Here is a 26,686-nt window from a genome sequence, read left to right as displayed (position 1 = left end):
GTGAGAGTCTTTTTCCTCGGATGGTGATGACCAACACGAGGGGACATAGCTTTAAATTGAGGGGTGATAGATATAGGACAGATGTCCCAATTGAAAATCTAAGGTCAGTCTATTTCAGGCGTCTGAAACCTCTCTTGCAGTTGGGTGGGAACATAAATAGGAGAAAGAGGGAAGAGATTAAGAGGCAATGAGTTAATGCAGTTATTGAGTGTGCCCTCCATCGTTGTGCCCTCACTGCAGACTGCCTGAGGAGCAGTACCATCGCTCATTCATTTCCCTCGTAGCTGTATCCAAGCGGCTGAGTTGCTCCAAACAGATCGCTGCTTTTGACTGTCGGAATGAAGCCGGCCAAGTTGTCATCTGCCCTGTGCCCAATAGGAACGTTACCTGTTGGGTAGCTGCTGCTTGTATGAAGTCTCCACCACTGGTCAAAGATCCTGCAAAAACCAAGAGTAGAGGCGTTGAGGTCCGTTCGCATCGTTTTTCAATCATCCCTCTGGTCTCCCCTGTTTATAAAGTCCAAACTGCTGCTCACAGTCCCGGAGTGAGGTTGGATAAACCTGTCCAGTGCAGGGTTGTCAATCTTTAGAATTGTCAAACCTGGAGAGCTGTCGGGTGAGTAGATTGTGGTGGTCGGTCCACGGTTTGTGGGGAAAGTCGGGGAGTGGCTAGGAGGTGGGGAACAATTGTCATGTGGGGTGTCCTGTCGAATGAGCCGTCGCCTGCTTCAAAGCTTCGAATTGAATCGAGCCCTGCCCCACCTGACATTTCCAGGGGAACTGAAGGGGACGGGAACATAAAATGCAACATCTGGTTTCTAGGGAAACTGATGCTCGTTGAAACCAGGCTGGAGACCGAAACCATAGGTAGCTCAGGACACCACGTGGCACGGGGCGCAGCCTGGAAGCCAGGGAACGTGCAACCGGGATCCATGAGGTGGAAAAGGGGTGATAACAAGGTTTCTGCCGCTGTTACCGAGAGTCAGTCAACAGCTAAACCTGCCACAGGGTTCTCGCTGAAGGGTTGGGTAAAGATAATGTTGGAGGTTGCATCTTGGCAAACGGTAGCACAGTGGTTGGCACTGTTGCTTCACAGCGGTAGGGACCCAGGTTGGATTCCCGGCTTGGGTCACTGTCTGTGTGAAGGCTGCACGTTCTCCCCATGTCTGCGTGGGTTTCCTCCGGGTGCTCCGGTTTCCTCCCGAAAGACGTGCTTGTTGGGTGAATTGGACATTCTGAATTCTCGTTCTGTGAACCCGAACAGGAGCCGGAATGTGGCGACTAGGGGATTTTCACAGTAACTTCATTGCAGTGTTAATGGAAGCCCAATTGCTTCACTAATGAAGATTATTATTATCAGGCAGGTTGCGAGCATAGCTGAGGAGTTTCTGGAATAGGACACCATTTCTGGACAGACGAGGGTATCATGTGAGTGTCCCATTCAGAAATGTTTTTGTGTTATAACAGGACTTTGCTGATGTCATTATGTGGGTAGAGCTGGGCTGTGGCTCTGTGAGTTTTTCCATCGTCTGAGTTTTGGAGCTGGTTTGTACCGCACAGGTTGAAAGAAGTGTTTCTCTATCTTCATTTTAAAAGTTGTTTCCGGACTGCTTGATAACGGAAAAGAGCTAATTGTCTTCCGGATGGAATTCAAACCAACTGTTTGGACAGGAAACAAGAGTGTCTATACCAGGTCTCATACCAGTAAAAGGGCTGTGTAATGGGCCAAGCCTTTGAAAAGGGGTTTCTGGTTTTTACCTGGATCTTGTTATTGAATTGGAACAGTTAAGGGGGAATTCATTAAGGGTGATACATAAATTACTGTAGCTGTGTGGGGTATTTATGTTTGTAGTTGAGAAAAATTCTTGCATGTGTGTATACAAATGTTAACTAAATTCACCGAATAAAGTTTGTTTTTCTTTATATTAAAATCAGAAAAGAACTTTGTTTGCTCTTGTGCTCATCCCAGCCACTTTCAATAAACAGATGTAGGTCAGGAACTCCATGATATGCTTCGGAGTTTTCTAAACCCTGGCCCATAACAAATTGGGGGCTCGTCCAGGATAAAAGCCTACCTTTCATGATTGGGTTGGCTTAGTGAACTTAAGACAGTGAGGGGTGAGCATATTTGTGTTTGGTTTTCAGATATTGTATTCAATTTTAAATAAGAAGTGTGTTGTGGACAATGTCTCTCTCAGAGGCTGTGTTGTTTTTGGGAATGGGGAAGAGCACACGTAGTACCTTACAAACGGAGACATAGAACATAGAACGATACAGCGCAGTACAGGCCCTTCGGCCCTCGATGTTGCACCGACATGGAAAAAAAACTAAAGGCCATCTAACCTACACTATGCCCTTATCATCCATATGCTTATCCAACAAATTTTTAAATGCCCTCAATGTTGGCGAGTTCACTACTGTTGCAGGTAGGGCATTCCACGGCCTCACCACTCTTTGCGTAAAAAAACCCACCTCTGACCTCTGTCCTATATCTATTACCCCTCAATTTAAGGCTATGTCCCCTCGTGCTAGCCACCTCCATCCGCGGGAGAAGGCTCTCGCTGTCCACCCTATCTAACCCTCTGATCATTTGTATGCCTCTATTAAGTCACCTCTTAACCTTCTTCTCTCTAACGAAAACAACCTCAAGTCCATCAGCCTTTCCTCATAAGATTTTCCCTCCATACCAGGCAACATCCTGGTAAATCTCCTCTGCACCCGTTCCAAAGCTTCCACGTCCTTCCTATAATGAGGCGACCAGAACTGTACGCAATACTCCAAATGCGGCCGTACTAGAGTTTTGTACAACTGCAACATGACCTCATGGCTCCGGAACTCAATCCCTCTACCAATAAAGGCCAACACACCATAGGCCTTCTTCACAACCCTATCAACCTGGGTGGCAACTTTCAGGGATCTATGTACATGGACACCGAGATCCCTCTGCTCATCCACACTACCAAGAATTTTACCATTAGCCAAATATTCCGCATTCCTGTTATTCTTTCCAAAGTGAATCACCTCACACTTCTCCACATTAAACTCCATTTGCCACCTCTCAGCCCAGCTCTGCAGCTTATCTATGTCCCTCTGTAACCTGCAACATCCTTCCGCACTGTCTACAACTCCACCGACTTTAGTGTCGTCTGCAAATTTACTCACCCATCCTTCTGCGCCCTCCTCTAGGTCATTTATAAAAATGACAAACAGCAACGGTACGCCACTCGTAACTGAACTCCATTCTGAATATTTCCCATCAACTACCACTCTGTCTTCTTTCAACTAGCCAATTTCTGATCCACATCTCTAAATCACCCTCAATCCCCAGCCTCCGTATTTTCTGCAATAGCCGACCGTGGGGAACCTTATCAAACGCTTTACTGAAATCCATATACACCACATCAACTGCTCTACCCTCGTCTACCTGTTCAGTCACCTTCTCAAAGAACTCAATAAGGTTTGTGAGGCATGACCTACCCTTCACAAAACCATGCTGACTATCCCTAATCATATTATTCCTATCTAGATGATTATAAATCGTATCTTTTATAATCCTCTCCAAGACCTTACCCACCACAGACGTTAGGCTCACCGGCCTATAGATACCGGGGTTATCTCTACTCCCCTTCTTGAACAAAGGGACCACATTTGCTATCCTCCAGTCCTCTGGCACTATTCCTGTAGCCAATGATGACCTAAAAATCAAAGCCAAAGGCTCAGCAATCTCTTCCCTGGCTTCCCAGAGAATCCTAGGATAAATCCCATCCGGCCCCGGGGACTTATCTATTTTCACCTTGTCCAGAATTGCCAACACTTCTTCCCTACGCACCTCAATGCCATTTATTCTAATAGCCTGGGTCTCAGCATTCTCCTCCACAATATTATCTTTTTCTTGAGTGAATACTGACGAAAAGTATTCATTTAGTATCTCGCTTATCTCCTCAGCCTCCACACACAACTTCCCACCACTGTCCTTGACTGGCCCTACTCTTACCCTAGTCATTCTTTTATTCCTGACATACCTATAGAAAGCTTTTGGGTTTTCCTTGATCCTACCTGCCAAAGACTTCTCATGTCCACTCCTTGCTCGTCTCAGCTCTCTCTTTAGATCCTTCCTCGCTTCCTTGTAACTATCAAGCGCCCCAACTGAAACTTCACGCCTCATCTTCACATAGGCCTCCTTCTTCCTCTTAACAAGAGATTCCACTTCTTTGGTAAACCACGGTTCACTCGCTCGACCCCTTCCTCCCTGCCTGACTGGTACGTACTTATCAAGAACATGCAATAGCTGTTCCTTGAACAAGCTCCACATATCCAGTGTGCCCAACCCTTGCAGCCTACTTCTCCAACCAACACATCCTAAGTCATGTCTAATGGCATCATAATGGCATCATAAGACGAAAAATAATCTTTTAGATTTGGCAAAAGCACTGCAGTTAACATTGCCTGACAAAGCACAAAAAGAAGAGGTAATTGTGGCGGTAGCTGAGCATTTAAAATTGCCTGAGACACAGTCAGAATCATTGGAAATGACAAGAAGCTAGCGCTTTTCAGGGAGACACATCCTGAGTGAGACTCATCTAGAGTGGGATTGCAACTTACTTGGTAATTTGGTGCAGTGAGGTAATCAGGAAAGGTAAGTGGAAAATCTAATTTTGCTGTTTTTCAGTTAAAAGTGCAGTGTGGAGCTTAGTGTCTGATTGGTTGAAGCTGCCCCCACCCTAATTGCTGAGAGGCAGTTATCTGTCAATCACCTGAGGCCTGTTTAGGGGCACATTGTATTCTTCTCTTTGAAGTTTAGGTATTTTTTGAGTCATCAATTCGCTGAGGTCTGCATAAAAGACAGACAGCGAGCGCACACAGTAAGCTAGCGCTTTTCAAGGAGAAACATCCTGAGTGAGACATCTAGAGTGGGATTGCAACTTACTTGGTAATTTGGTGCAGTGAGATAATTCGGTGCAGAGTGTGAGGAGATGCTTTTTAACCCTGGTAAGTGACTGGTAAGTAGTTTTTCTTTTCTTTTCATTGTCTAATTTATTTATTTTTCTTTAGTTTTTTGAAATTGTAGTTGTATAAGTTTACCTAAGCTTTAAGACATGGCAGGAGATCCCAGACCCGTATTATGCTCCTCGTGTGCGATGTGGGAGCTCAGGGACACGTCCACTGTCCCTGGCTCTTTCATGTGCAAGAAGTGTGTTCAGTTGCAGCTCCTGTTAGACCGCTTGACGGCTCTGGAGCTGCGGATGGACTCACTTTGGAGCATCCGCGATGCTGAGGAGGACGTGGATAGCACGTTTAGCGAGTTGGTCACACCGCAGGTGAAAGTTTCTGAGGGAGATAGCAAATGGGTGACCAAAAGACAGAGCAAGAGTAGGAAGGCAGTGCAGGTGTCCCCTGCGGTCATCTCCCTGCAAAACAGATATACCGCTTTGGATACTGTTGAGGGAGATGGCTCACCAGGGGAAGGCAGCAGCAGCCAGGTTCATGGCACCGTGGCTGGCTCTGCTGCACAGCAGGGCAGGAAGAAAAATGGCAGGGCTATAGTGATAGGGGACTCAATCGTAAGGGGAATAGACAGGCGGTTCTGTGGACGCAATCGAGACTCCAGGATGGTATGTTGCCTCCCTGGTGCAAGGGTCAAGGATGTCTCGGAGCGGCTGCAGGACATTCTGGGGGGGGGGGAGGGTGAACAGCCAGCTGTCGTGGTGCACGTAGGCACCAACGATATAGGTAAAAAATGGGATGAGGTCCTACAAGCGGAATTCAGGGAGTTAGGAGTTAAACTAAAAAGTAGGACATCAAAGGTAGTAATCTCAGGATTGCTACCAGTGCCACGAGCTGGTCAGAGTAGGAATGTCAGGATAGATAGGATGAATGCGTGGCTCGAGAGATGGTGCAAGAGGGAGGGATTCAAATTCCTGGGGCATTGGGACCGGTTCTGGGGGAGGTGGGACCAGTACAAACCGGACGGTCTGCACCTGGGCAGGACTGGAACCGATGTCCTAGGGGGGGTGTTTTCTAGAGCTGTTGGGGAGGGTTTAAACTAATGTGGCAGGGGGATGGGAACCGATGCAGGTGGTTGGAAGGTAGTAAAACAGGGACAGAAGCAAAAGGAAGTAAGGGGAAAAGTGCAAGGCAGAGAACACATAGTCAAAAATCTAAAAGGGCGACAGTACAAGGTACAGTGACTGAGGGGAGCTCAGTGAATCGGCCCAGTAATAACAATAGGAATAAAACTGGATATGTTAAGGTTCAAAACAGAGGTAAAAAAACAAACAGAAGTGTACTTTACCGGAATGCTCGTAGTATTCGGAATAAAGTAAATGAGTTGATCGCACAAATCATCGTGAATTACTATGATTTAGTGGCCATTACTGAAACATGGTTAAAGGATGGTCACGACTGGGAGTTAAATATCCGAGGGTATCAAACTATTCGGAAGGACAGAGTGTATGGTAAGGGAGGTGGTGTAGCTCTGTTATTTAAGGATGACATTCGGGCAATAGTAAGGGATGGCATCGGTGCTATGGAGGATATGGTTGAATCCATTTGGGTGGAAATCAGGAATAGTAAGGCGAAAAAGTCGCTGATAGGAGGAGTCTATCGGCCACCAAATAGTAACGTTATGGTGGGGCAGGCAATAAACAAAGAAATAACTGATGCATGTAGAAATGGTACAGCAGTTATCATGGGGGATTTTAATCTACATGTCGATTGGTTTAACCAGGTCGGTCAAGGCAACCTTGAGGAGGAGTTTATAGAATGCATCCACGATTGTTTCCTAGAACAGTATGTAATGGAACCTACGAGGGAACAAGCGGTCCTAGATCTTGTCCTGTGTAATGAGACAGGATTTATTCATGATCTCATAGTTAGGGATCCTCTCGGAAGGAGCGATCACAATATGGTGGAATTTAAAATACAGATGGAGGGTGAGAAAGTAAAATCAAATACTAATGTTTTGTGTTTAAATAAAGGAGATTACAAGGCCATGAGAGAAGAACTAGCTAAGGTAGACTGGGAGAAAAGACTTTATGGTGGAACAGTTGAGGAACAGTGGAGAACCTTCCAAGCGATTTTTCACAGTGCTCAGCAAAGGTTTATACCAACAAAAAGGAAGGATGGTAGAAAGAGGGACAATTGACCGTGGATATCTAAGGAAATAAGGGAGAGTATCAAATCGAAGGAAAAAGCATATAAGTTGGCAAAGATTGCTGGGAGATTAGAGGACTGGGAAATCTTTTGGGGGCAACAGAAAGCTACTAAAAAAGCTATAAAGAAGAGTAAGATAGAGTATGAGAGTAAACTTGCTCAGAATATAAAAACAGACAGTAAAAGGTTTTACAAATATATAAAACAAAAAAGAGTGGCTAAGGTAAATATTGGTCCTTTAGAGGATGAGAAGGGAGTTTTAATAATGGGATATGAGGAAATGGCTGAGGAACTGAACAGGTTTTTTGGGTCGGTCTTCACAGTGGAAGACACAAATAACATGCCAGCGACTGATAGAAATGAGGCTATGACAGGTGAGGACCTTGAGAGGATTGTTGTCACTAAGGAGGTAGTGATGGACAAGCTAATGGGGCTAAAGGTAGACAAGTCTCCTGGCCCTGATGGAATGCATCCCAGAGTGCTAAAAGAGATGGCTAGGGAAATTGCAGATGCACTAGTGATGATTTACCAAAATTCACTAGACTCTGGTGTGGTCCCGGTGGATTGGAAATTATCAAACGTGACACCACTGTTTAAAAAAGGAGGTAGGCAGAAAGCAGGAAATTATAGGCCAGTGAGCTTAACTTCGGTAGTAGGGAAGATGCTGGAATCTATCATCAAGGACGAAATAGCGAGGCATCTGGATAGAAATTGTCCCATTGGGCAGACGCAGCATGGGTTCATAAAGGGCAGGTCGTGCCTAACTAATTTAGTGAAATTTTTTGAGGACATTACGAGTGAAGTAGATAACGGGGAGCCAATGGATGTGGTATATCTGGATTTCCAGAAAGCTTTTGACAAGGTGCCACACAAAAGGTTGCTGCATAAGATAAAGATGCATGGCATTAAGGGTAAAGTAGTAGCATGGATAGAAGATTGGTTAATTAATAGACAGCAAAGATTGGGGATTAATGGGTGTTTCTCTGGTTGGCAATCAGTAGCTAGTGGTGTCCCTCTGGGATCCGTGTTGGGCCCACAATTGTTCACAATTTACATAGATGATTTGGAGTTGGGGACCAAGGGCAATGTGTCCAAGTTTGCAGATGACACTAAGATGAGTGGTAAAGCGAAAAGTGCAGAGGATACTGGAAGTCTGCAGAGGGATTTGGATAGGTTAAGTGAATGGGCTAGGGTCTGGCAGATGGAATACAATGTTGACAAATGTGAGGTTATCCATTTTGGTAGGAATAACAGCAAACGGGATTATTATTTAAACAATAAAATATTAAAGCATGCTGCTGTGCAGAGAGACTTGGGTGTGCTAGTGCATGAGTCACAGAAGGTTGGTTTACAGGTGCAACAGGTGATTAAGAAGGCAAATAGAATTTTGTCCTTCATTGCTAGAGGGATGGAGTTTAAGACTAGGGAGGTTATGTTGCAATTGTATAAGGTATTAGTGAGGCCACACCTGGAGTATTGTGTTCAGTTTTGGGCTCCTTACTTGAGAAAGGACGTACTGGCACTGGAGGGTGTGCTATGGAGATTCACTAGGTTAATCCCAGAGCTGAAGGGGTTGGATTATGAGGAGAGGTTGAGTAGACTGGGACTGTACTCATTGGAATTTAGAAGGATGAGGGGAGATCTTATAGAAACATTTAAAATTATGAAGGGAATAGATAGGATAGATGCGGGCAGGTTGTTTCCACTGGCGGGTGAAAGCAGGACTAGGGGACATAGCCTCAAAATAAGGGGAAGTAGATTTAGGACTGAGTTTAGGAGGAACTTCTTCACCCAAAGGGTTGTGAATCTATGGAATTCCTTGCCCAGTGAAGCAGTTGAGGCTCCTTCATTACATGTTTTTAAGGTAAAGATAGATAGTTTTTTGAAGAATAAAGGGATTAAGGGTTATGGTGTTCGGGCCGGAAAGTTGAGCTGAGTCCACAAATGATCAGCCATGATCTCATTGAATGGCGGAGCAGGCTCGAGGGGCGAGATGGCCTACTCCTGCTCCTAGTTCTTATGTTCTTATGTTCTTATTAATTCAATTGCAGATCAAGCAGCTTGAACATGAAAAAGAATTAAAGCAGCTCGAATACGAAATGAGGAAAAAAGAAAGTATAGCCCTTGCAGAACAAAAAGAAAGAGAAAGGGAGGTAGAGATCAGGGAAAAAGAAAAAGAGAGAGGCGTTGAACTTCAGAAACTGGTCACAAAAAGTGGAAGTCAGTTAAAATTTGCGGAGGTAAAGAGAAACGAACAGTCTGAGGATAGTGATGAGGATGAAGAGAAAGAGCGTCATAGTTGAATGCTTGGTGGGGATCTATTTAAATATGTCCAAGCATTGTCAATGTTTGATGTGAAGAATGTAGAAGCCTTTTGCCAGGACTTGGGTGTGGAACTGGCCGAACGAAGGGCGAGCTTCAATAAAGTTAAAACGGCCCCCTTCAAGATGTTTGGCATGTTGTACCCAGCTGGTTTGTGGGTCAATTCTGAGGGTCAAGACCTTCATTTTGGATCGACGGATGAGGCGATGGACTTTGTTAAGGACAGGGGACTGGCATGTGATGGAGGACATTGAAGTTGGGGGTGAGTAATTCTGTGCTGCTGAATTTATTGTCTTTTTGGGTTGTGTGTATACGGGCGGGATTCTGAAAATGAAATGAAGTGAAAATGAAATGAAAATCGCTTATTGTCACGAGTAGGCTTCAATGAAGTTACTGTGCAAAGCCCCTAGTCGCCACATTCCGGCGCCTGTCCGGGGAGGCTGGTACGGGAATCGATACGTGCTGCTGGCCTGCTTGGTCTGCTTTATAAGCCAGCGATTTAGCCTTGTGAGCTAAACCAGCCCCTCTGAGCCTACGCAACAAAATCGCGGTTGGCACGGGGGCAGGAAATGGGGCGTCAGACCCGCGATCGGGTCCGATGCCTTCCCGTGATTCTCCGCGGACTGGAGAATCACCGCCAGTCCAGCGAGCACGGTTGATGAGGCACCGGTCGGGGGTGATTGAAAAAGGGCCCCTGCGGCAATTCTCAGCCTGCAGCAGGCTGAGTTCCTGCCGGCGTGGTTCACTCATGGTTCCACGCGGCGGGAGATTGGAGTGGTGGCTGCTGACCCAGTTCGGGGCGCCCTGGTTGGGGGGGACGGTATCCGTCACCGGGGGGGGGGGGCCTCCAGGATGGCCGGACTCATGATCGGGGCCACCGATTGACGGGCGCACGCGATCTGGTGGGGGGGGGGGGGGGGGGGGGGGGGGGGGGGCTATATTGTTGAGGCCGGCTTGCTGTGTGGCCACAGGCGGCCGCAGCGCGCATACGCGGACCCGCGGCCGGAGGTGCACGTGGAACATGAGATGGCTGAATGGACCAGTCAAGAGGGCTCGCGTGTTTGCGAATTTGAGGAGGCTGAAGGCGGACGTGGCAATGTTACAGGAGACACACCTGAGGGTAGTGGATCAGACTCGGCCGAGGAAGGGGTGGGTTGGGAAAGTTTTTCGTTCGGGGCAAGACTCTAAAACAAGGGGTGAAATTCTCCGACCCCCCCGCAGGATGGGAGAATCCTCCAGAACAGGTGAAAATACCGCCCCCTCCATGGCCGCATTTCTCCGCCACCCGGGAATTGGCGGGGGCGGGAATCGCGCTGCCCTGATCGGTGTGCCCTCCGCGCCGATCGGCGAGCCCCCTGCGGCGATTCTCCGACCCACGATGGGTCGAAGTTCCACCGCTGAGAGGCCTCTCCCGCCGCCGTGGTTTCAATCACCTCTGGTGAAAATGAAAATCGCTTATTGTCACGAGTAGGATTCAATGAAGTTACTGTGAAAAGCCCCTAGTCGCCACATTCCGGCGCCTGTCCGGGGAGGCTGGTACGGGAATCGAACCGTGCTGCTGGCCTGCTTGGTCTGCTTTAAAAGCCAGCGATTTGGCCCAGTGAGCTAAACCAGCCGCTAGCGGCGGAATTGGCGGCGGGAGCGGGCCCCCGGGGTCCTGGGGGGCGCACGGGCTGATCGGATCCCGGGGAGTGCCCCCACGGTGGCCTGGCCCACGATCGGGGCCCACCGATCGGTGGACGGGCCAGTGCCATGGGGGCACTCTTTTTCTTCCGCCACCCCACGGCCTCCACCATGGCGGAGGCGGAAGAGAACCCCCTACCGCGCATGCGGCGGTGGTAACGTCAGCAGCAGCTGACGCACCGGCGCATGCACAAACCGGCGAAGGCCTTTCGGCCAGCCCCGCGCCGGTCGGCGGGCGTCAAAGGCCGTTGGTGCCGGTTTTGGCGCCAGTCGGCGTGGCACCAATGACTCCGGGCGGGCCTAGCCCCCAAAGGTGCGGTGGGTGCCAGCCACAGCGAAGGAGCTAAAGGGGTTTATTGAACAGATGGTGGGTGGGTAGATCCGTGAGGGTTTGGGCAGCCGAGATCGAAGGAGTTTTCTTTTTTCTCCGATGTTCACAAAGCGTACGCCCGGATTGATTTTTCCATTTTGAACAGGGCTTTCCTGGCGGGAGTGGTGGATGTCAAGTATTCAGTGATTCTTGTGTCGGACCATGCCCCACACTGGGTGGATTCACAGGTGGGCAAGGAGGGGGTGGTCAGCACCCGCAGTGCAGTTTGGATGTAGGACTGTTAGCGGAGGAGGAGGTGCATGTGTGGGTGAGGGAAACCATCCAGAATTATACGAGTATGGTGAGAAGGCCAGTAGGATACTAGCACAGCAGCTAAGGAAGAGGGAAGTGGGCCAGGGAGATAGAAAGAGTGAAGGACAGAGGGGGGGATCACGGTCTTGGACCCAGCAGGGGTGAACCGGGTGTTTAAGGAATTTTACAGTCGGCAATATGAGTTGGAGCCCCCAGCTGCGTTGGAGGGGATGAGGCAGTTTTCGGAAGGGTTGAAGTTTCTGAAGCTGGAGGAAGGGTTGGTTGAGGGGTTTGGAGCCCCGATCGAGATTGAAGAAATACTAGAGGGATTGGAGGCGATGCAGTCAGGCAAGGCCCCAGGACCAGACGGCTACCCAGTGGAATTTTGTGAGAAGCTTTTTAGGATTCTGGGCCCGCTGCTGGTGGGAGTATTTAATGGGGCAAGCGAGTGGGCTGCTCCTCCCCCAACAATGGCACAAGCGGGAGAAGGACCCAGAGCTATGAGGGTCATACAGGCCAATCGCCCTATTGAATGTCGATGCCAAACTGTTGGCTCACATCCTGGCGTTGAGGATAGAGGACTGTGTTCCGGGGTGATAGGGGAAGGCCAGACAGGGTTTGTGAAAGGCAGACAGCTAACGGCCAATGTTAGAAGGCTCCTGAATGTGATCATGATGCCCTCCGAGGGGGAGGGAGGCGGAGGTGGTCGCTATGGACGCGGAGAAGGCCTTCGACCTGGTGGAATGGAATTATTTGTGGGAGGTCCTGGGAGCGTTTGGGTTTGGGCAGGGCTTTACTGACTGGCTGGCGAGTACGCGGACGAACCGGGTGAGTTTGGACTACTTTAGACTGTACCGGGGGACGAGGCAGTACAGGCCTGTCGGCCCACGATGTTGTGCCGATCATTTCTCCTAATCTAAGATCAACCTAACCTACACCCTTTCAATTTACTGCTGTCCATGTGAGAGGCATGGATAGAGTGGGTAGCCAGGTCCCCTCTACCTGCTGTTATTTGCCTTGACTATAGAGCCATTGCCGATGGTGCTGAGAGCATCAAAGGACTGGAAGGGACTAATCCAGGGGGGAGGATGATGGAACACACGGTCTCATTATCTGCAGACGACCTACTCCTATATATGGGTGGGGAAGATTATGTGGACCTTACGGGAGTTTGGTCAATTTTCAGGGTACAGACTGAATATAGGTAAAAGCGAGGTTTGTGTGCTCCAGGCGATGGGGCAGGAGAGGAGACTGGGGGAGTTCCCGTTGACAGTAGTGGGAGGGAGCTTCCATTATTTGGCACTGCCGAACTTCTGCAACTGGGCGGCAAATATAGCCACGGTTAGGAAGTGGGTAGTGGGGGAGGAGTCGGTGTGGCTGCTGGTGGAAGCGGCCTCATTCAAGGGCACAAGTTTGGGGGCATTGGTAGCGGCTCCTCTACATGTACATCGATCCCTCAAAGTTGCCACCCAGGTTGATAGGGTTGTTAAGAAGGCGTATGGTGTGTTAGCTTTCATTAACAGGGGGATTGTGCTTAAGAGCCGCGAGGTTTTGCTGCAGCATTATAAAACCCTGGTTAGACCACACTTGGAATGTTGTGTCCAGTTCTGGTCGCCTCATTAGAGGAAGGATGTGGATGCTTTGGAGAGGGTACAGAGGAGATTTACCAGGATGCTGCCTGGACTGGAGGGCATGTCTTATGAAGGAAGGTTGAGGGAGCTCGGGCTTTTCTCACTGGAGCGAAGAAGGAAGAGAGGTGACTTGATAGAGGTGTACAAGGTGATGAGAGGCACGGATAGAGTGGATAGCCAGAGACTTTTCTCCAGGGTGGAAATGGCTGTCACAAGGAGACATAATTTTAAGGTGATTGGAGGAAGGTATAAGGGAGATGTCAGAGGTAGGTTCTTTATGCAGGATGGTGGGTGTGTGGAATGCACTGTCAGCAGAGGTGGTGGAGTCAGAGTCATTAGGGACATTTAGCCACTCTTGGACAGGCACACGGACAGCAGTGAATTAAAGGGGTGTAGGTTAGGCACAACATGGTGGACCGAAAGGCCTGTACTGTGCTGTACTGTTCTATGTTGTCATCGGCCCGGTACCACAAGCCCAGTGGTAGTAGTGACCCTCAGAGTTTGGGGACAGTGGCGGCAGCGTATGGCAGTGGCGGGGGCAGCGGTGTGGGCTCCAATCCGTGGTAATCTCCGGTTTGCCCCGGGGAGGATGGATGGGGGCGGGGGGGGGGGGTGGGGGGGGGGGGGGGGGGGGGGGAGGGGTCGTTCCAGAGGTGGCAGAGAGCAGGGATTGAGAGGCTGGGGGATCTGTTGATTGACGGGAGCTTTCCCTGTTTGGAGGATCTGGAAGAGCAGTTTGAATTGCCGGGAGGGAATGGGTCTTGTTATCTGCGGGTGAGGGACTTCATGCGAAGGCGGGTTTCAACCTTTCTGCCTCCACCGCCGCAGGAGATACAGGACAAGGTAGTTCTCTGGAATAGGTGTGGAGGAGGGAAGGTATCGGATATCTACAAGGAATTATGGAGTGGGAGGGAAGCCAGATAGGGGAGACGAAACGTAAACGGAAAGATGAGCTAGGAGGGGAGGTAGAGGCGGGTCTGTGGGAGGATGCCCTGAGCAGTACCAACATGTCCTCATCATGTGCCAGGCTCAGCCTGATACAATTGAAGATGGTTCACCGGGCACACATGGCGGCCCGGATCAGCAGGTTTTTTGGGGTGGAGGACAGTTGTGGGCGATGGGCACAGGGTCCGCAAACCATGCCCACATGTTGTGGGCATGCCCGAAGCCGAGGGCATTCTGGCATGAATTCGCGGATGTCATGCCCATGGTGCGAAAGGCGAGGGTGGTGCCGAGTCCAGAGGTGGCGATTTTCGGAGTATTGGAAGATCCGGGAGTCCAGGGGGCGAGATAGGCTGATGTTTTGGCCTTTGCCTTCTTGGTAGCCCGGAGACGGATATTGCCAGTGCGGAAGGGTCTCGGAGCCTCCGGAATCGGGGGGGGGGTTGGGTTAGCGAGGTGGCTGGCTTACTCAGACTTGAGAAAATTCAGTTCGCCCTGAGAGGGTCAACGTTCGTGTTCATCCGGAGGTGGCAGCCGTTTATCGACTTCTTCAGGGAAAACTAAACTGTCAGCAGAGGCAATAAGAGGGTGGGGGGGGGGGGGGGGGGGGGGGGGGAGCTGGAGCTGGAGGGTGTTACGCTATGAACTATGTTTACTTGTGTATTTATACCTTTTATTATTATAAAACCATAAAAGCCGCAATAAAATGTGTGGTGGTAGGAATGGGAGCACTGCCATTGGTGCAGAGCATTGGTTTCCCATTGGCTCTGGCTGATCATCTGCCTCTCGTCCGATTGGCTGGGGCTAGTCATGTGACTTCTCACCAATTGGTCGAGAGGCAAGTAGACGGGGTATAAGTACCCAGAGTTCCCGGCGGTCGGTCTTTCTCTGTAGTTGACTACCGGGCTAACAACTAGCTGATTAAAGCCACAGTTTGGATCTTCATCGTGTCTCGAGTCCAATTGATGGTACATCAAAATGTTTGTTAACAAAAAAAAGAAAAACATATCCCATCTGGTTCACAGGAGGAAGGGAAATCCTCCGCCATTCCCCGGTCTGGCCAACTCCGGGAATTCAGAACACCCACTCCAGATGGTCCGACTGACTCTGAAACTGAGATGGCCAGAGTGAGCCGCCCAGTTCGAGGGGCGATTCAGGATGGAGGGCGAGAAATGCCGACGGCCCCCACAGTGCGGGGAACCACAAGATCGGGGACACGCACCGACCCAGAGGGCAAACACAAAGTTTCACTCACTTGTCAGCGTCAACATGGATGGAAAGGAAGAGAGGGTCATTGGCCGCATCGAAGGACCTCAGCAACGTTCCGCTGCAGAACACGTGGACGGCGTTGTGCATACTAATCCGCCTTTGATATGGATTCTGCGGATTTATGAAACCTGAGAGAGAGAGAGAGGAAGAGAGGTTAAACGCCTGAGCTTATTCAGGGCCTAAAGAGACTCGTAACACCTCCCTGTCTCTCCGAGGAACTTGGAGCTCAGATTCCAAGCATTCCTCCTCCCTCCCATATTCCAGCAATTATCAGGATGAACAGATGGAAGGGCCAACGCTTTGGGAATAAAGCCTGCCCCATAACCCCCGCCCCCATGGTGAAATCCCCTCTTTCCATCAAACTGCCCTGCCATCAGGTCCTTTTCCTCCAAGACAGACTCGGTGATGCTGGCCTCTCTCCAGAGATCCTTCGACCGAGTGGACAGATGGGCAGAGAAGCGGCGAATGCAGTTCCATTCGGTGAAGCTTGAGGCGGGTCCACTTGGGGTGGCGACACAAAGCGGGGTCCCCAATAAGTGACAGGATAGTGAGCTGCCTAGTGAGTCACAGGGACGCACCGACTGGCAATGGGCTTTTCGAGGTTTCCAGAGGGGGGGGAGTTTGACGAGTGATTTAAATTCTCATCTCGGGTGTGAAACCTCTCCTCGTGTTTAGAAATGACTCGAATGTTGGTGTGAAACGTGATAACTGGCAGAGTATGGGCGGAGAGGAATGGGAGCTGGGATTGGGAAAGGAGAGTGCGGCGTTCCCAGCCGGCATGGGGGGGTGTAAACGAGGCAACGTGCCGCCTCTCTCCAGCACACCAGAACCTTCCACATACTGAGGAGAACTCAACGCCCTCCGCCTGCAACAGAACCACGATGGTGACCGGCGTTACCCAGAATCCACTTGCTGCGTGTGGGCCGCACCCCACCCCCCACCCGAGCACCCAGTCCTGACCGTCAGCACCACCCTCTACACAGCAGGATCCCATCACATCCCCACCAACACCATACCTTCCAGCGCATTGCGAAAACACCCAGTGGAGGTGGCATTGTAAGGCGGACTGTCGTACACGTGTAAGCGGAGGCAGGCATTGCGATCCCATATGGTAGGAAGGCCATTGAAAATGGTGGGTCTAACTTCCAATCCCACACCATTCAATCGGTAAATTGAGCGTCCATTCCCAGGCGCACAAAGCACTTCCATGCTCTCCACATACTCATCATCATTTGTACAGTGTGTCTGGGGGAAAAAGAGAAACTCATGATGTTAGATACAGAGTAAAGGCTCCCTCTACACTGTCCCCATCAAACATTCCCAGGACAGGGACAGCACGGGGTTAGATACAGAGTAAAGCTCCATCTACACTGTCCCCATCAAACACTCCCAGGGCAGGTACAGCACGGGGTTAGATACAGAGTAAAGCTCCCTCCACACTGTCCCCATCAAACATTCCCAGGTACAGCACAGAGTTAGATACAGAGTAAAGCTCCCTCTACACTGTCCCCATAAAATACTCCCAGGACAGGTACAGCACAGGGTTAGATACAGAGTAAAGCTCCCTCTCCACTGTTCCCATCAAGCACTCCCAGGACAGGTACAGCACGGGGTTAGATACAGAGTAAAGATCCCCCTACATTGTCCCCATCAAACACTCCCAGGACAGGTACGGCACGGGGTTAGATACAGAGTAAAGCTCCCTCCAAACTGTCCCCATAAAATACTCCCAAGACAGGTACAGCACGGGGTTAGATACAGAGTAAAGCTCCCTCTACACTGTCCCCATCAAACACTCCCAGGGCAGGTACAGCACGGGGTTAGATACAGAGTAAAGCTCCCTCCACACTGTCCCCATAAAATACTCCCAGGACAGGTACAGCACGGGGTTAGATACAGAGTCAAGCTCCCTCCACACTGTCCCCATAAAATACTCCCAGGACAGGTACAGAACGGGGTTAGATACAGAGTAAAGCTCCCTCTACACTGTCCCCATCAAACACTCCCATGGCAGGTACAGCACGGGGTTAGATACAGAGTAAAGCTCCTTCTACACTGTCCCCATCAAACACTCCCAGGGCAGGTACAGCACTGTGTTAGATACAGAGTAAATCTCCCTCTACACTGTCCCCATCAAACACTCCCAGGACAGGTACAGCACGGGGTTAGATACAGAGTAAAGCTCCCTCCACACTGTCCCTTAAAAATACTCCCAGGACAGGTACAGCACGGGGTTAGATACAGAATCAAGCTCCCTCCACACTGTCCCCATAAAATACTCCCAGGACAGGTACAGCACGGGGTTAGATACAGAGTAAAGCTCCCACCACACTGTCCCTTAAAAATACTCCCAGGACAGGTACAGCACGGGGTTAGATACAGAGTCAAGCTCCCTCCACACTGTCCCCATAAAATACTCCCAGGACAGGTAGAGCACGGGGTTAGATACAGAGTAAAGCTCCCTCTACACTGTCCCCATCCAACATTCCCAGGACAGGGACAGCACGGGGTTAGATACAAAGTAAATCTCCCTCTACACTGTCCCCATCAAACATTCCCAGGACAGATACAGCACAGGATTAGATACAGAGTAAAGGCTCCCTCTACACTGTCCCCATCAAATACTCCCAGGGCACGTATAGCACGGGGTTAGATACAGAGTAAAGCTCCCTCTACACTGTCCCCTTCAAACACTCCCAGGACATGCACAGCATGGGGTTAGATACAGAGTAAAGCTCCCTCTACTCTGTCCCCATCAAACACTCCCAGGACAGGTACAGTACGGGGTTAGATACAGAGTAAAGCTCCCTCTACGCTGTCTCTATCAAACGCTCCCAGGACACGTATAGCACGCGGGTAGATACAGAGTAAAGCTCCCTCTACACTCTCCCCATCAAACACTCCCAGGACAGGTACAGCACGGGGTTAGATACAGAGTAAAGCTCCCTCTCCACAGTCCCCATCAAACACTCCCAGGACAGGCACAGCATGGGGTTAGATACAGAGTAAAGCTCCCCCTACACTGTCCCCATCAAACACTCCCAGGACAGGTACAGCACGGGGTTAGATATAGAGTAAAGCTCCCCCTACACTATCCCCATTAAACTCCCCCAGGACAGGTACAGCACGGGGTTAGATACAGAGTAAAGCTCCCTCTACACTTTCCCCATCAAACACTCCCAGGATAGGTGCAGCACGGGGTTAGATACAGAGTAAATCTCCCGCTACACTGTCCCCATCAAACACTCCCAGGACAGGTACAGCCCGGGGTTAGATATAGAGTAAAGCTCCCCCTACACTATCCCCATTAAACTCCCCCAGGACAGGTACAGCACGGGGTTAGATACAGAGTAAAGCTCCCTCTACCCTATCCCCATCAAACACTCCCAGGACAGGTACAGCACGGGGTTAGATACAGAGTAACGTTCCCTCTACACTTTCCCCATCAAACACTCCCAGGATAGGTGCAGCACGGGGTTAGATACAGAGTAAATCTCCCGCTACACTGTCCCCATCAAACACTCCCAGGACAGGTACAGCACGGGGTTAGATATAGAGTAAAGCTCCCCCTACACTATCCCCATTAAACTCCCCCAGGACAGGTACAGCACGGGGTTAGATACAGAGTAAAGCTCCCTCTACCCTATCCCCATCAAACACTCCCAGGACAGGTACAGCACGGGGTTAGATACAGAGTAACGTTCCCTCTACACTGTCCCCATCAAACACTCCCAGGACAGGTAAAGCAAGGGGTTAGATACAGAGCAAAGCTCACTTCACACTGTCCCCATCAAACACTCCCAGGGCAGGTACAGCATAGATACAGAGTAAAGCTCCCTGTACACTGTCCCCATCAAACACACCCAGGACAGGTACAGCACGGGGTTAGGTACAGAGTAAAGCTCCCTCTCCACAGTCCCCATCAAACACTCCCAGGACAGGTACTGCACTGGGTTAGATACAGAGTAAAGCTCCCTCTACACTGTCCCCAATAAACACACCCAGGACAGGTACAGCACAGGGTTAGATACAGAGTAAAGCTCACTCTAAACTGTCCCCATCAAACACTCCCAAGACAGGTACAGCTCGGTGTTAGATACAGAGTAAAGCTCCCTCTCCACAGTCCCCTTCAAACACTCCCAGGACAGGTACAGCACAGGGTTAGATACAGAGTAAAGCTTCCCCTACACTGTCCCCATCAAATGTTCCCAGGACAGGTACAGCACGGGGTTGGATAGAGAGTAAAGCTCCCTATACACTGTCCCCATCAAACACTCCCAGGACAGGTACAGCACAGGGTTAGATACAGAGTAAAGCTCTCCCTTCACTGTCCCCATCAAACATTTCCAGGACAGGTACAGCACGGGATTAGATAGAGAGTAAAGCTCCCTCTACACTGTCCCCATCAAACACTCCCAGGACAGGTACAGCATGGGGTTAGATACAGAGTAAAGCTCTCTCTACACTGTCCCCATCAAACACTCCCAGGACAGGTACAGCAAGGGCTGAGATACAGATTAAAGCTCCCTCTACACCATCCCCATTAAACTCCCCCAGGACAGGTACAGCACGAGGTTAGATACAAAGTAAAGCTCCCTCTACACTTTCCCCATCAAAACTCCCAGGACAGGTACAGCACGGGGTTAGATACAGAGTGAAGCTCCCGCTACACTGTCCCCATCAAACACTCCCAGGACAGGCACAGCATGGGGTTAGATACAGAGTAAAGCTCCCTCTACACTGTCCCCATCAAACACTCCCAGGACAGGTACAGCACGGGGTTAGATATAGAGTAAAGCTCCCCCTGCACTATCCCCATTAAACTCCCCCAGGACAGGTACAGCACGGGGTTAGATACAGAGTAAAGCTCCCTCTACACTTTCCCCATCAAACACTCCCAGGATAGCTGCAGCACGGGGTTAGATACAGAGTAAATCTCCCGCTACACTGTCCCCATCAAACACTCCCAGGACAGGTACAGCACGGGGTTAGATACAGAGTAAAGCTCCCTCTACACTGTCCCCATCAAACACTCCCAGGACAGGTACAGCACGGGGTTAGATACTGAGTAAAGCTCCTTCTACCCTATCCCCATCAAACACTCCCAGGACAGGTACAGCACGGGGTTAGATACAGTGTAACGTTCCCTCTACACTGTCCCCATCAAACACTCCCAGGACAGGTACAGCACGGGGTTAGATACAGAGTAAAGCTCCCTCCACACTGTCCCCATCAAACACTCCCAGGACAGGTACAGCACGGGGTTAGATACAGGGTAAAGCTCCCTCTACACTGTCCCCATCCAACACTCCCAGGACAGGTACAGAACGGGGTTAGATACAGAATAAAGCTCCCTCTACACTGTCCCCATCAAACACTCCCATGGCAGGTACAGCACGGGGTTAGATACAGAGTAAAGCTCCTTCTACACTGTCCCCATCAAACACTCCCAGGGCAGGTACAGCACTGTGTTAGATACAGAGTAAATCTCCCTCTACACTGTCCCCATCAAACACTCCCAGGACAGGTACAGCACGGGGTTAGATACAGAGTAAAGCTCCCTCTACACTGTCCCTTAAAAATACTCCCAGGACAGGTACAGCATGGGGTTAGATACAGAGTAAAGCTCCCTCCACACTGTCCCCATAAAATACTCCCAGGACAGGTACAGCACGGGGTTAGATACAGAGTAAAGCTCCCACCACACTGTCCCTTAAAAATACTCCCAGGACAGGTACAGCACGGGGTTAGATACAGAGTCAAGCTCCCTCCACACTGTCCCCATAAAATACTCCCAGGACAGGTAGAGCACGGGGTTAGATACAGAGTAAAGCTCCCTCTACACTGTCCCCATCAAACACTCCCAGGGCAGGTACAGCACGGGGCTAGATACAGAGTAAAGCTCCCTCTACTCTGTCCCCATCAAACACTCCCAGGACAGGTACAGCACGGGGTTAGTGTTGGAACCAACAATTCTACGGACACGTGCTTGTAGGATTAGAATAGTGGTTTTAATATACTCACAACAGAGCCAGCCTATTAGCCATTGAACTTTCGGTGAACTGGCTGGCTGACCATGTGGCACTGATCTTTATACAGCAGCTCCCATGGGGATGAGTCCTGGGCAGAGCCAAGGGAGAAAGCCCGTACAACTCGAGCATTCCCAGAGCAACTCCTCCTGGAGGACAGGTACTGCAACTGCACTTACAATATAGACACATATATATACAGATTATAATCCGGTGTGAATCACATTCCCCACAGTTAGCTACAGAGTAAAGGCTCCCTCTACACTGTCCCCATCCAACATTCCCAGGACAGGGACAGCACGGGGTTAGATACAAAGTAAATCTCCCTCTACACTGTCCCCATCAAACATTCCCAGGACAGATACAGCACAGGATTAGATACAGAGTAAAGGCTCCCTCTACACTGTCCCCATCAAATACTCCCAGGGCACGTATAGCACGGGGTTAGATACAGAGTAAAGCTCCCTCTACACTGTCCCCTTCAAACACTCCCAGGACATGCACAGCATGGGGTTAGATACAGAGTAAAGCTCCCTCTACTCTGTCCCCATCAAACACTCCCAGGACAGGTACAGCACGGGGTTAGATACAGAGTAAAGCTCCCTCTACGCTGTCCCTATCAAACGCTCCCAGGACACGTATAGCACGCGGGTAGATACAGAGTAAAGCTCCCTCTACACTCTCCCCATCAAACACTCCCAGGACAGGTACAGCACGGGGTTAGATACAGAGTAAAGCTCCCTCTCCACAGTCCCCATCAAACACTCCCAGGACAGGCACAGCATGGGGTTAGATACAGAGTAAAGCTCCCCCTACACTGTCTCCATCAAACACTCCCAGGACAGGTACAGCACGGGGTTAGATATAGAGTAAAGCTCCCCCTACACTATCACCATTAAACTCCCCCAGGACAGGTACAGCACGGGGTTAGATACAGAGTAAAGCTCCCTCTACACTTTCCCCATCAAACACTCCCAGGATAGGTGCAGCACGGGGTTAGATACAGAGTAAATCTCCCGCTACACTGTCCCCATCAAACACTCCCAGGACAGGTACAGCCCGGGGTTAGATACTGAGTAAAGCTCCCTCTACCCTATCCCCATCAAACACTCCCAGGACAGGTACAGCACGGGGTTAGATACAGAGTAACGTTCCCTCTACACTGTCCCCATCAAACACTCCCAGGACAGGTAAAGCAAGGGGTTAGATACAGAGCAAAGCTCACTTCACACTGTCCCCATCAAACACTCCCAGGGCAGGTACAGCATAGATACAGAGTAAAGCTCCCTGTACACTGTCCCCATCAAACACACCCAGGACAGGTACAGCACGGGGTTAGGTACAGAGTAAAGCTCCCTCTCCACAGTCCCCATCAAACACTCCCAGGACAGGTACTGCACTGGGGTTAGATACAGAGTAAAGCTCCCTCTACACTGTCCCCAATAAACACTCCCAGGACAGGTACAGCACAGGGTTAGATACAGAGTAAAGCTCACTCTAAACTGTCCCCATCAAACACTCCCAAGACAGGTACAGCTCGGTGTTAGATACAGAGTAAAGCTCCCTCTCCACAGTCCCCTTCAAACACTCCCAGGACAGGTACAGCACAGGGTTAGATACAGAGTAAAGCTTCCCCTACACTGTCCCCATCAAATGTTCCCAGGACAGGTACAGCACGGGGTTGGATAGAGAGTAAAGCTCCCTATACACTGTCCCCATCAAACACTCCCAGGACAGGTACAGCACAGGGTTAGATACAGAGTAAAGCTCTCCCTTCACTGTCCCCATCAAACATTTCCAGGACAGGTACAGCACGGGATTAGATAGAGAGTAAAGCTCCCTCTACACTGTCCCCATCAAACACTCCCAGGACAGGTACAGCATGGGGTTAGATACAGAGTAAAGCTCTCTCTACACTGTCCCCATCAAACACTCCCAGGACAGGTACAGCAAGGGCTGAGATACAGATTAAAGCTCCCTCTACACCATCCCCATTAAACTCCCCCAGGACAGGTACAGCACGAGGTTAGATACAGAGTAAAGCTCCCTCTACACTTTCCCCATCAAAACTCCCAGGACAGGTACAGCACGGGGTTAGATACAGAGTGAAGCTCCCGCTACACTGTCCCCATCAAACACTCCCAGGACAGGCACAGCATGGGGTTAGATACAGAGTAAAGCTCCCTCTACACTGTCCCCATCAAACACTCCCAGGACAGGTACAGCACGGGGTTAGATATAGAGTAAAGCTCCCCCTGCACTATCCCCATTAAACTCCCCCAGGACAGGTACAGCACGGGGTTAGATACAGAGTAAAGCTCCCTCTACACTTTCCCCATCAAACACTCCCAGGATAGCTGCAGCACGGGGTTAGATACAGAGTAAATCTCCCGCTACACTGTCCCCATCAAACACTCCCAGGACAGGTACAGCACGGGGTTAGATACAGAGTAAAGCTCCCTCTACACTGTCCCCATCAAACACTCCCAGGACAGGTACAGCACGGGGTTAGATACTGAGTAAAGCTCCCTCCACACTGTCCCCATCAAACACTCCCAGGACAGGTACAGCACGGGGTTAGATACAGGGTAAAGCTCCCTCTACACTGTCCCCATCCAACACTCCCAGGACAGGTACAGAACGGGGTTAGATACAGAATAAAGCTCCCTCTACACTGTCCCCATCAAACACTCCCAGGACAGGTACAGCACGGGGTTAGATACAGAGTAAAGCACCCTCCACACTGTCCCCATCAAACACTCCCAGGGCAGGTACAGCACGGGGTTAGATACAGAGTAAAGCTCCCTCTACACTGTCCCCATCAAACACTCCCAGGGCAGGTGCAGCACAAGGTTAGATACAGAGTAAAGCTCCCTCTACACTGTCCCCATCAAACACTCCCAGGGCAGGTACAGCACGGGGTTGTCTCACTCGGACTGGGGGCCAGTGGTTTGATACTGGAAACCTGGGGCGGTTGCTATGTGCGCGGGGCAATGGCTAATGGGGCCGCCCCAGTCTCTTAACCCATTCCCACTCATCCCTCAGAGATTCCGAACACTCTCCTCATCCTATTCAGGGACTCAGCAACTCACAGCTCTCTGGGGGCGTGGGCGTTGGAGCGACGTTGGTCACTTACCTCTGAGCAAAGACTTTGCCCCCGTGTCTCCATCCAAAATGGCCGACTCCTTATCTTGGGAGCGTAAGACTGCCCCTCCTCCCTCCCCCTGTGTCCCAGAACCTCCAACCGGGGCAGGAGGGGGAATAGCCTCTCCGTTTTGATCCTGTCAATGCCTCTTGTTCTTTTAAATTCCGGGGAATGCAAACCCGTTCTCCTCGCTCCCTCATCCTAGGGTAACAATCCGTCTCACCCCAGGAGTCAGTCCTGGTGAACCTCCATTATCCTCCCTTGAGGGGCTAGGAAGTTCCTTCCTTGGGTAAGGAGACCAGGAACCAGATAGACTGCTCCAGGAGCAGCCACACCTGTGTAAATAAGCGAGGTTCTCGCTCTGAAACTCCAATCTCGCAGCGATGGCTGCTAACAGACCACAGGGCTTTCTCATCACTTACCTTCGCCGCACATTAGCCCCCAGCACGAGAACTCCGTCGCGTTGCAAACATTTTCCAGCCTTTCACGTTCAAACAAAGTTCTGCCTCTCAATTATCCCAACCAATTCTGATGTGTCTACAGTTGACGATGTTCTCACTCGCTACCTGTCCACTGCTCCACTCCCCCCTACACCTCCCCGTCCCTGCTCACTCCGTATTCACCCGCACGATGACCGATTGCTGCTTACCCGCCAAGAGCTGAAGATGGAGCCCTGCATGATGGAGCTGCCGTGTCGGGTACGGCCGAAGAGATCGTCTGTGCAGACATCGCAGTCAGTCTTCCCCTCCCAGGACCAGAAGGGGATGGAGAAGGAGTCGTCCCCGGTTATATTCCTGATCTCCTGCTCCAGGTGGATGCTCCACATCCTGTGCCAAACGAGGAAGACAGGCCCTTGGTGGGCATAGTTGGAATCCCCTCCACCCCTGACGGTCTTGCTGCAGAGGTAGTGCAGGTAGGCAGCGGTGTCGTAGACGCTGACCCGGCGGAAGGATTTCCGAGAGCGGGGCGATGCGCGCTCACTGGCGTAGATGACGTACCGATTGCTGAGGGTTCTCTTGGAGAGGTCCAAGTACCGGATGAAGGTTGCCCGTTCCCATAGCGACATGTTGGCAATGTCACGACGTACCACCACATTCCCCTGCTGGCACTGTGCCCCCCGCCAGCCGTACCTGCACTCGCCACAGTCCACACCCCCATAGTTCCCCCGGCAGACGCACAGTCGCTGGAAGAAGTAGGTCGGCCATCCCGCTCGGAAATCTGATCTGTCCGTCGACCGTCTTCCGATCGTCCGGCAGCTCCCCCGCCCCGAGTCTTTGCCGCATGGCGAGTCGTCACCCCAGAAGACGGGGCAGCACTCGCCGGACTCCCGAATCACGTCATTGGCACACTGGATGGGGATCAGTGCCTGGGCAGAACCCAGGAGCAGCAGCACACACACCAGCTCCAACGCCTGGGCCATTGAGTTAGAGAGCCTGGAATCGCTGTGTCCAGTGGGCACTGTGAGCTGCTGCTGCCCATCTCACCGGCTTTATATTAGAGCAATTCCTCGCCCCCACCCAATGTTCCCGGCTGTTATCGAACCCACATCAGAGATTAGCATCAAGGACCTATTGCTGTGGTCCAACAACATCCTGCTTGGCTCTCAGCAGAATTTACAACCTCCTGGATTGATGCACAATCAATGGACACGAAACGTAGGTGTAGTCAGCAAGATGTGAGCCCGGCAGCAGGAATACAGAAATGGCCTGGCTGCTGGGAAACACGGGTTCTTATACCCCGCCTCATAGGCAGAGCTTCCTTCCTCCCAACCAATGAGAATACAGAGAACACGATACTTGGGCCAATGGGCAGCAAGCCCTCTGCACCAATGGCAGCTCACACTCCCAGGTACCGTAATATCCCTAGTCATACTACCACACCGCTGGCTGTCC

General features: G+C 50.7%; 1 protein-coding gene across 1 annotated transcript; it reads right to left on the bottom strand.

The window, feature by feature from the left end:
* Positions 1-25,723, bottom strand: LOC119954938 (5,6-dihydroxyindole-2-carboxylic acid oxidase-like). Its single transcript, XM_038780672.1, has 4 exons — positions 25,444-25,723; positions 16,637-16,865; positions 15,607-15,748; positions 1-437 (listed from the first exon to the last, which is right to left on the bottom strand). The coding sequence occupies exons 1-4, from the start codon at positions 25,618-25,620 to the stop codon at positions 266-268; spliced, it is 720 nt and encodes a 239-aa protein (XP_038636600.1). The 5' UTR covers positions 25,621-25,723; the 3' UTR covers positions 1-265.
* Between the last annotated feature and the right edge of the window lie 963 nt (positions 25,724-26,686).

The sequence above is a fragment of the Scyliorhinus canicula genome, chromosome 20 (assembly GCF_902713615.1).
Source record: "Scyliorhinus canicula chromosome 20, sScyCan1.1, whole genome shotgun sequence".
In the NCBI taxonomy this organism is placed as follows: Eukaryota; Metazoa; Chordata; class Chondrichthyes; order Carcharhiniformes; family Scyliorhinidae; genus Scyliorhinus; species Scyliorhinus canicula.
The sequence above is the reverse complement of the archived record's forward strand: the minus strand, read 5'-3'. Positions and strand labels throughout refer to the sequence as shown.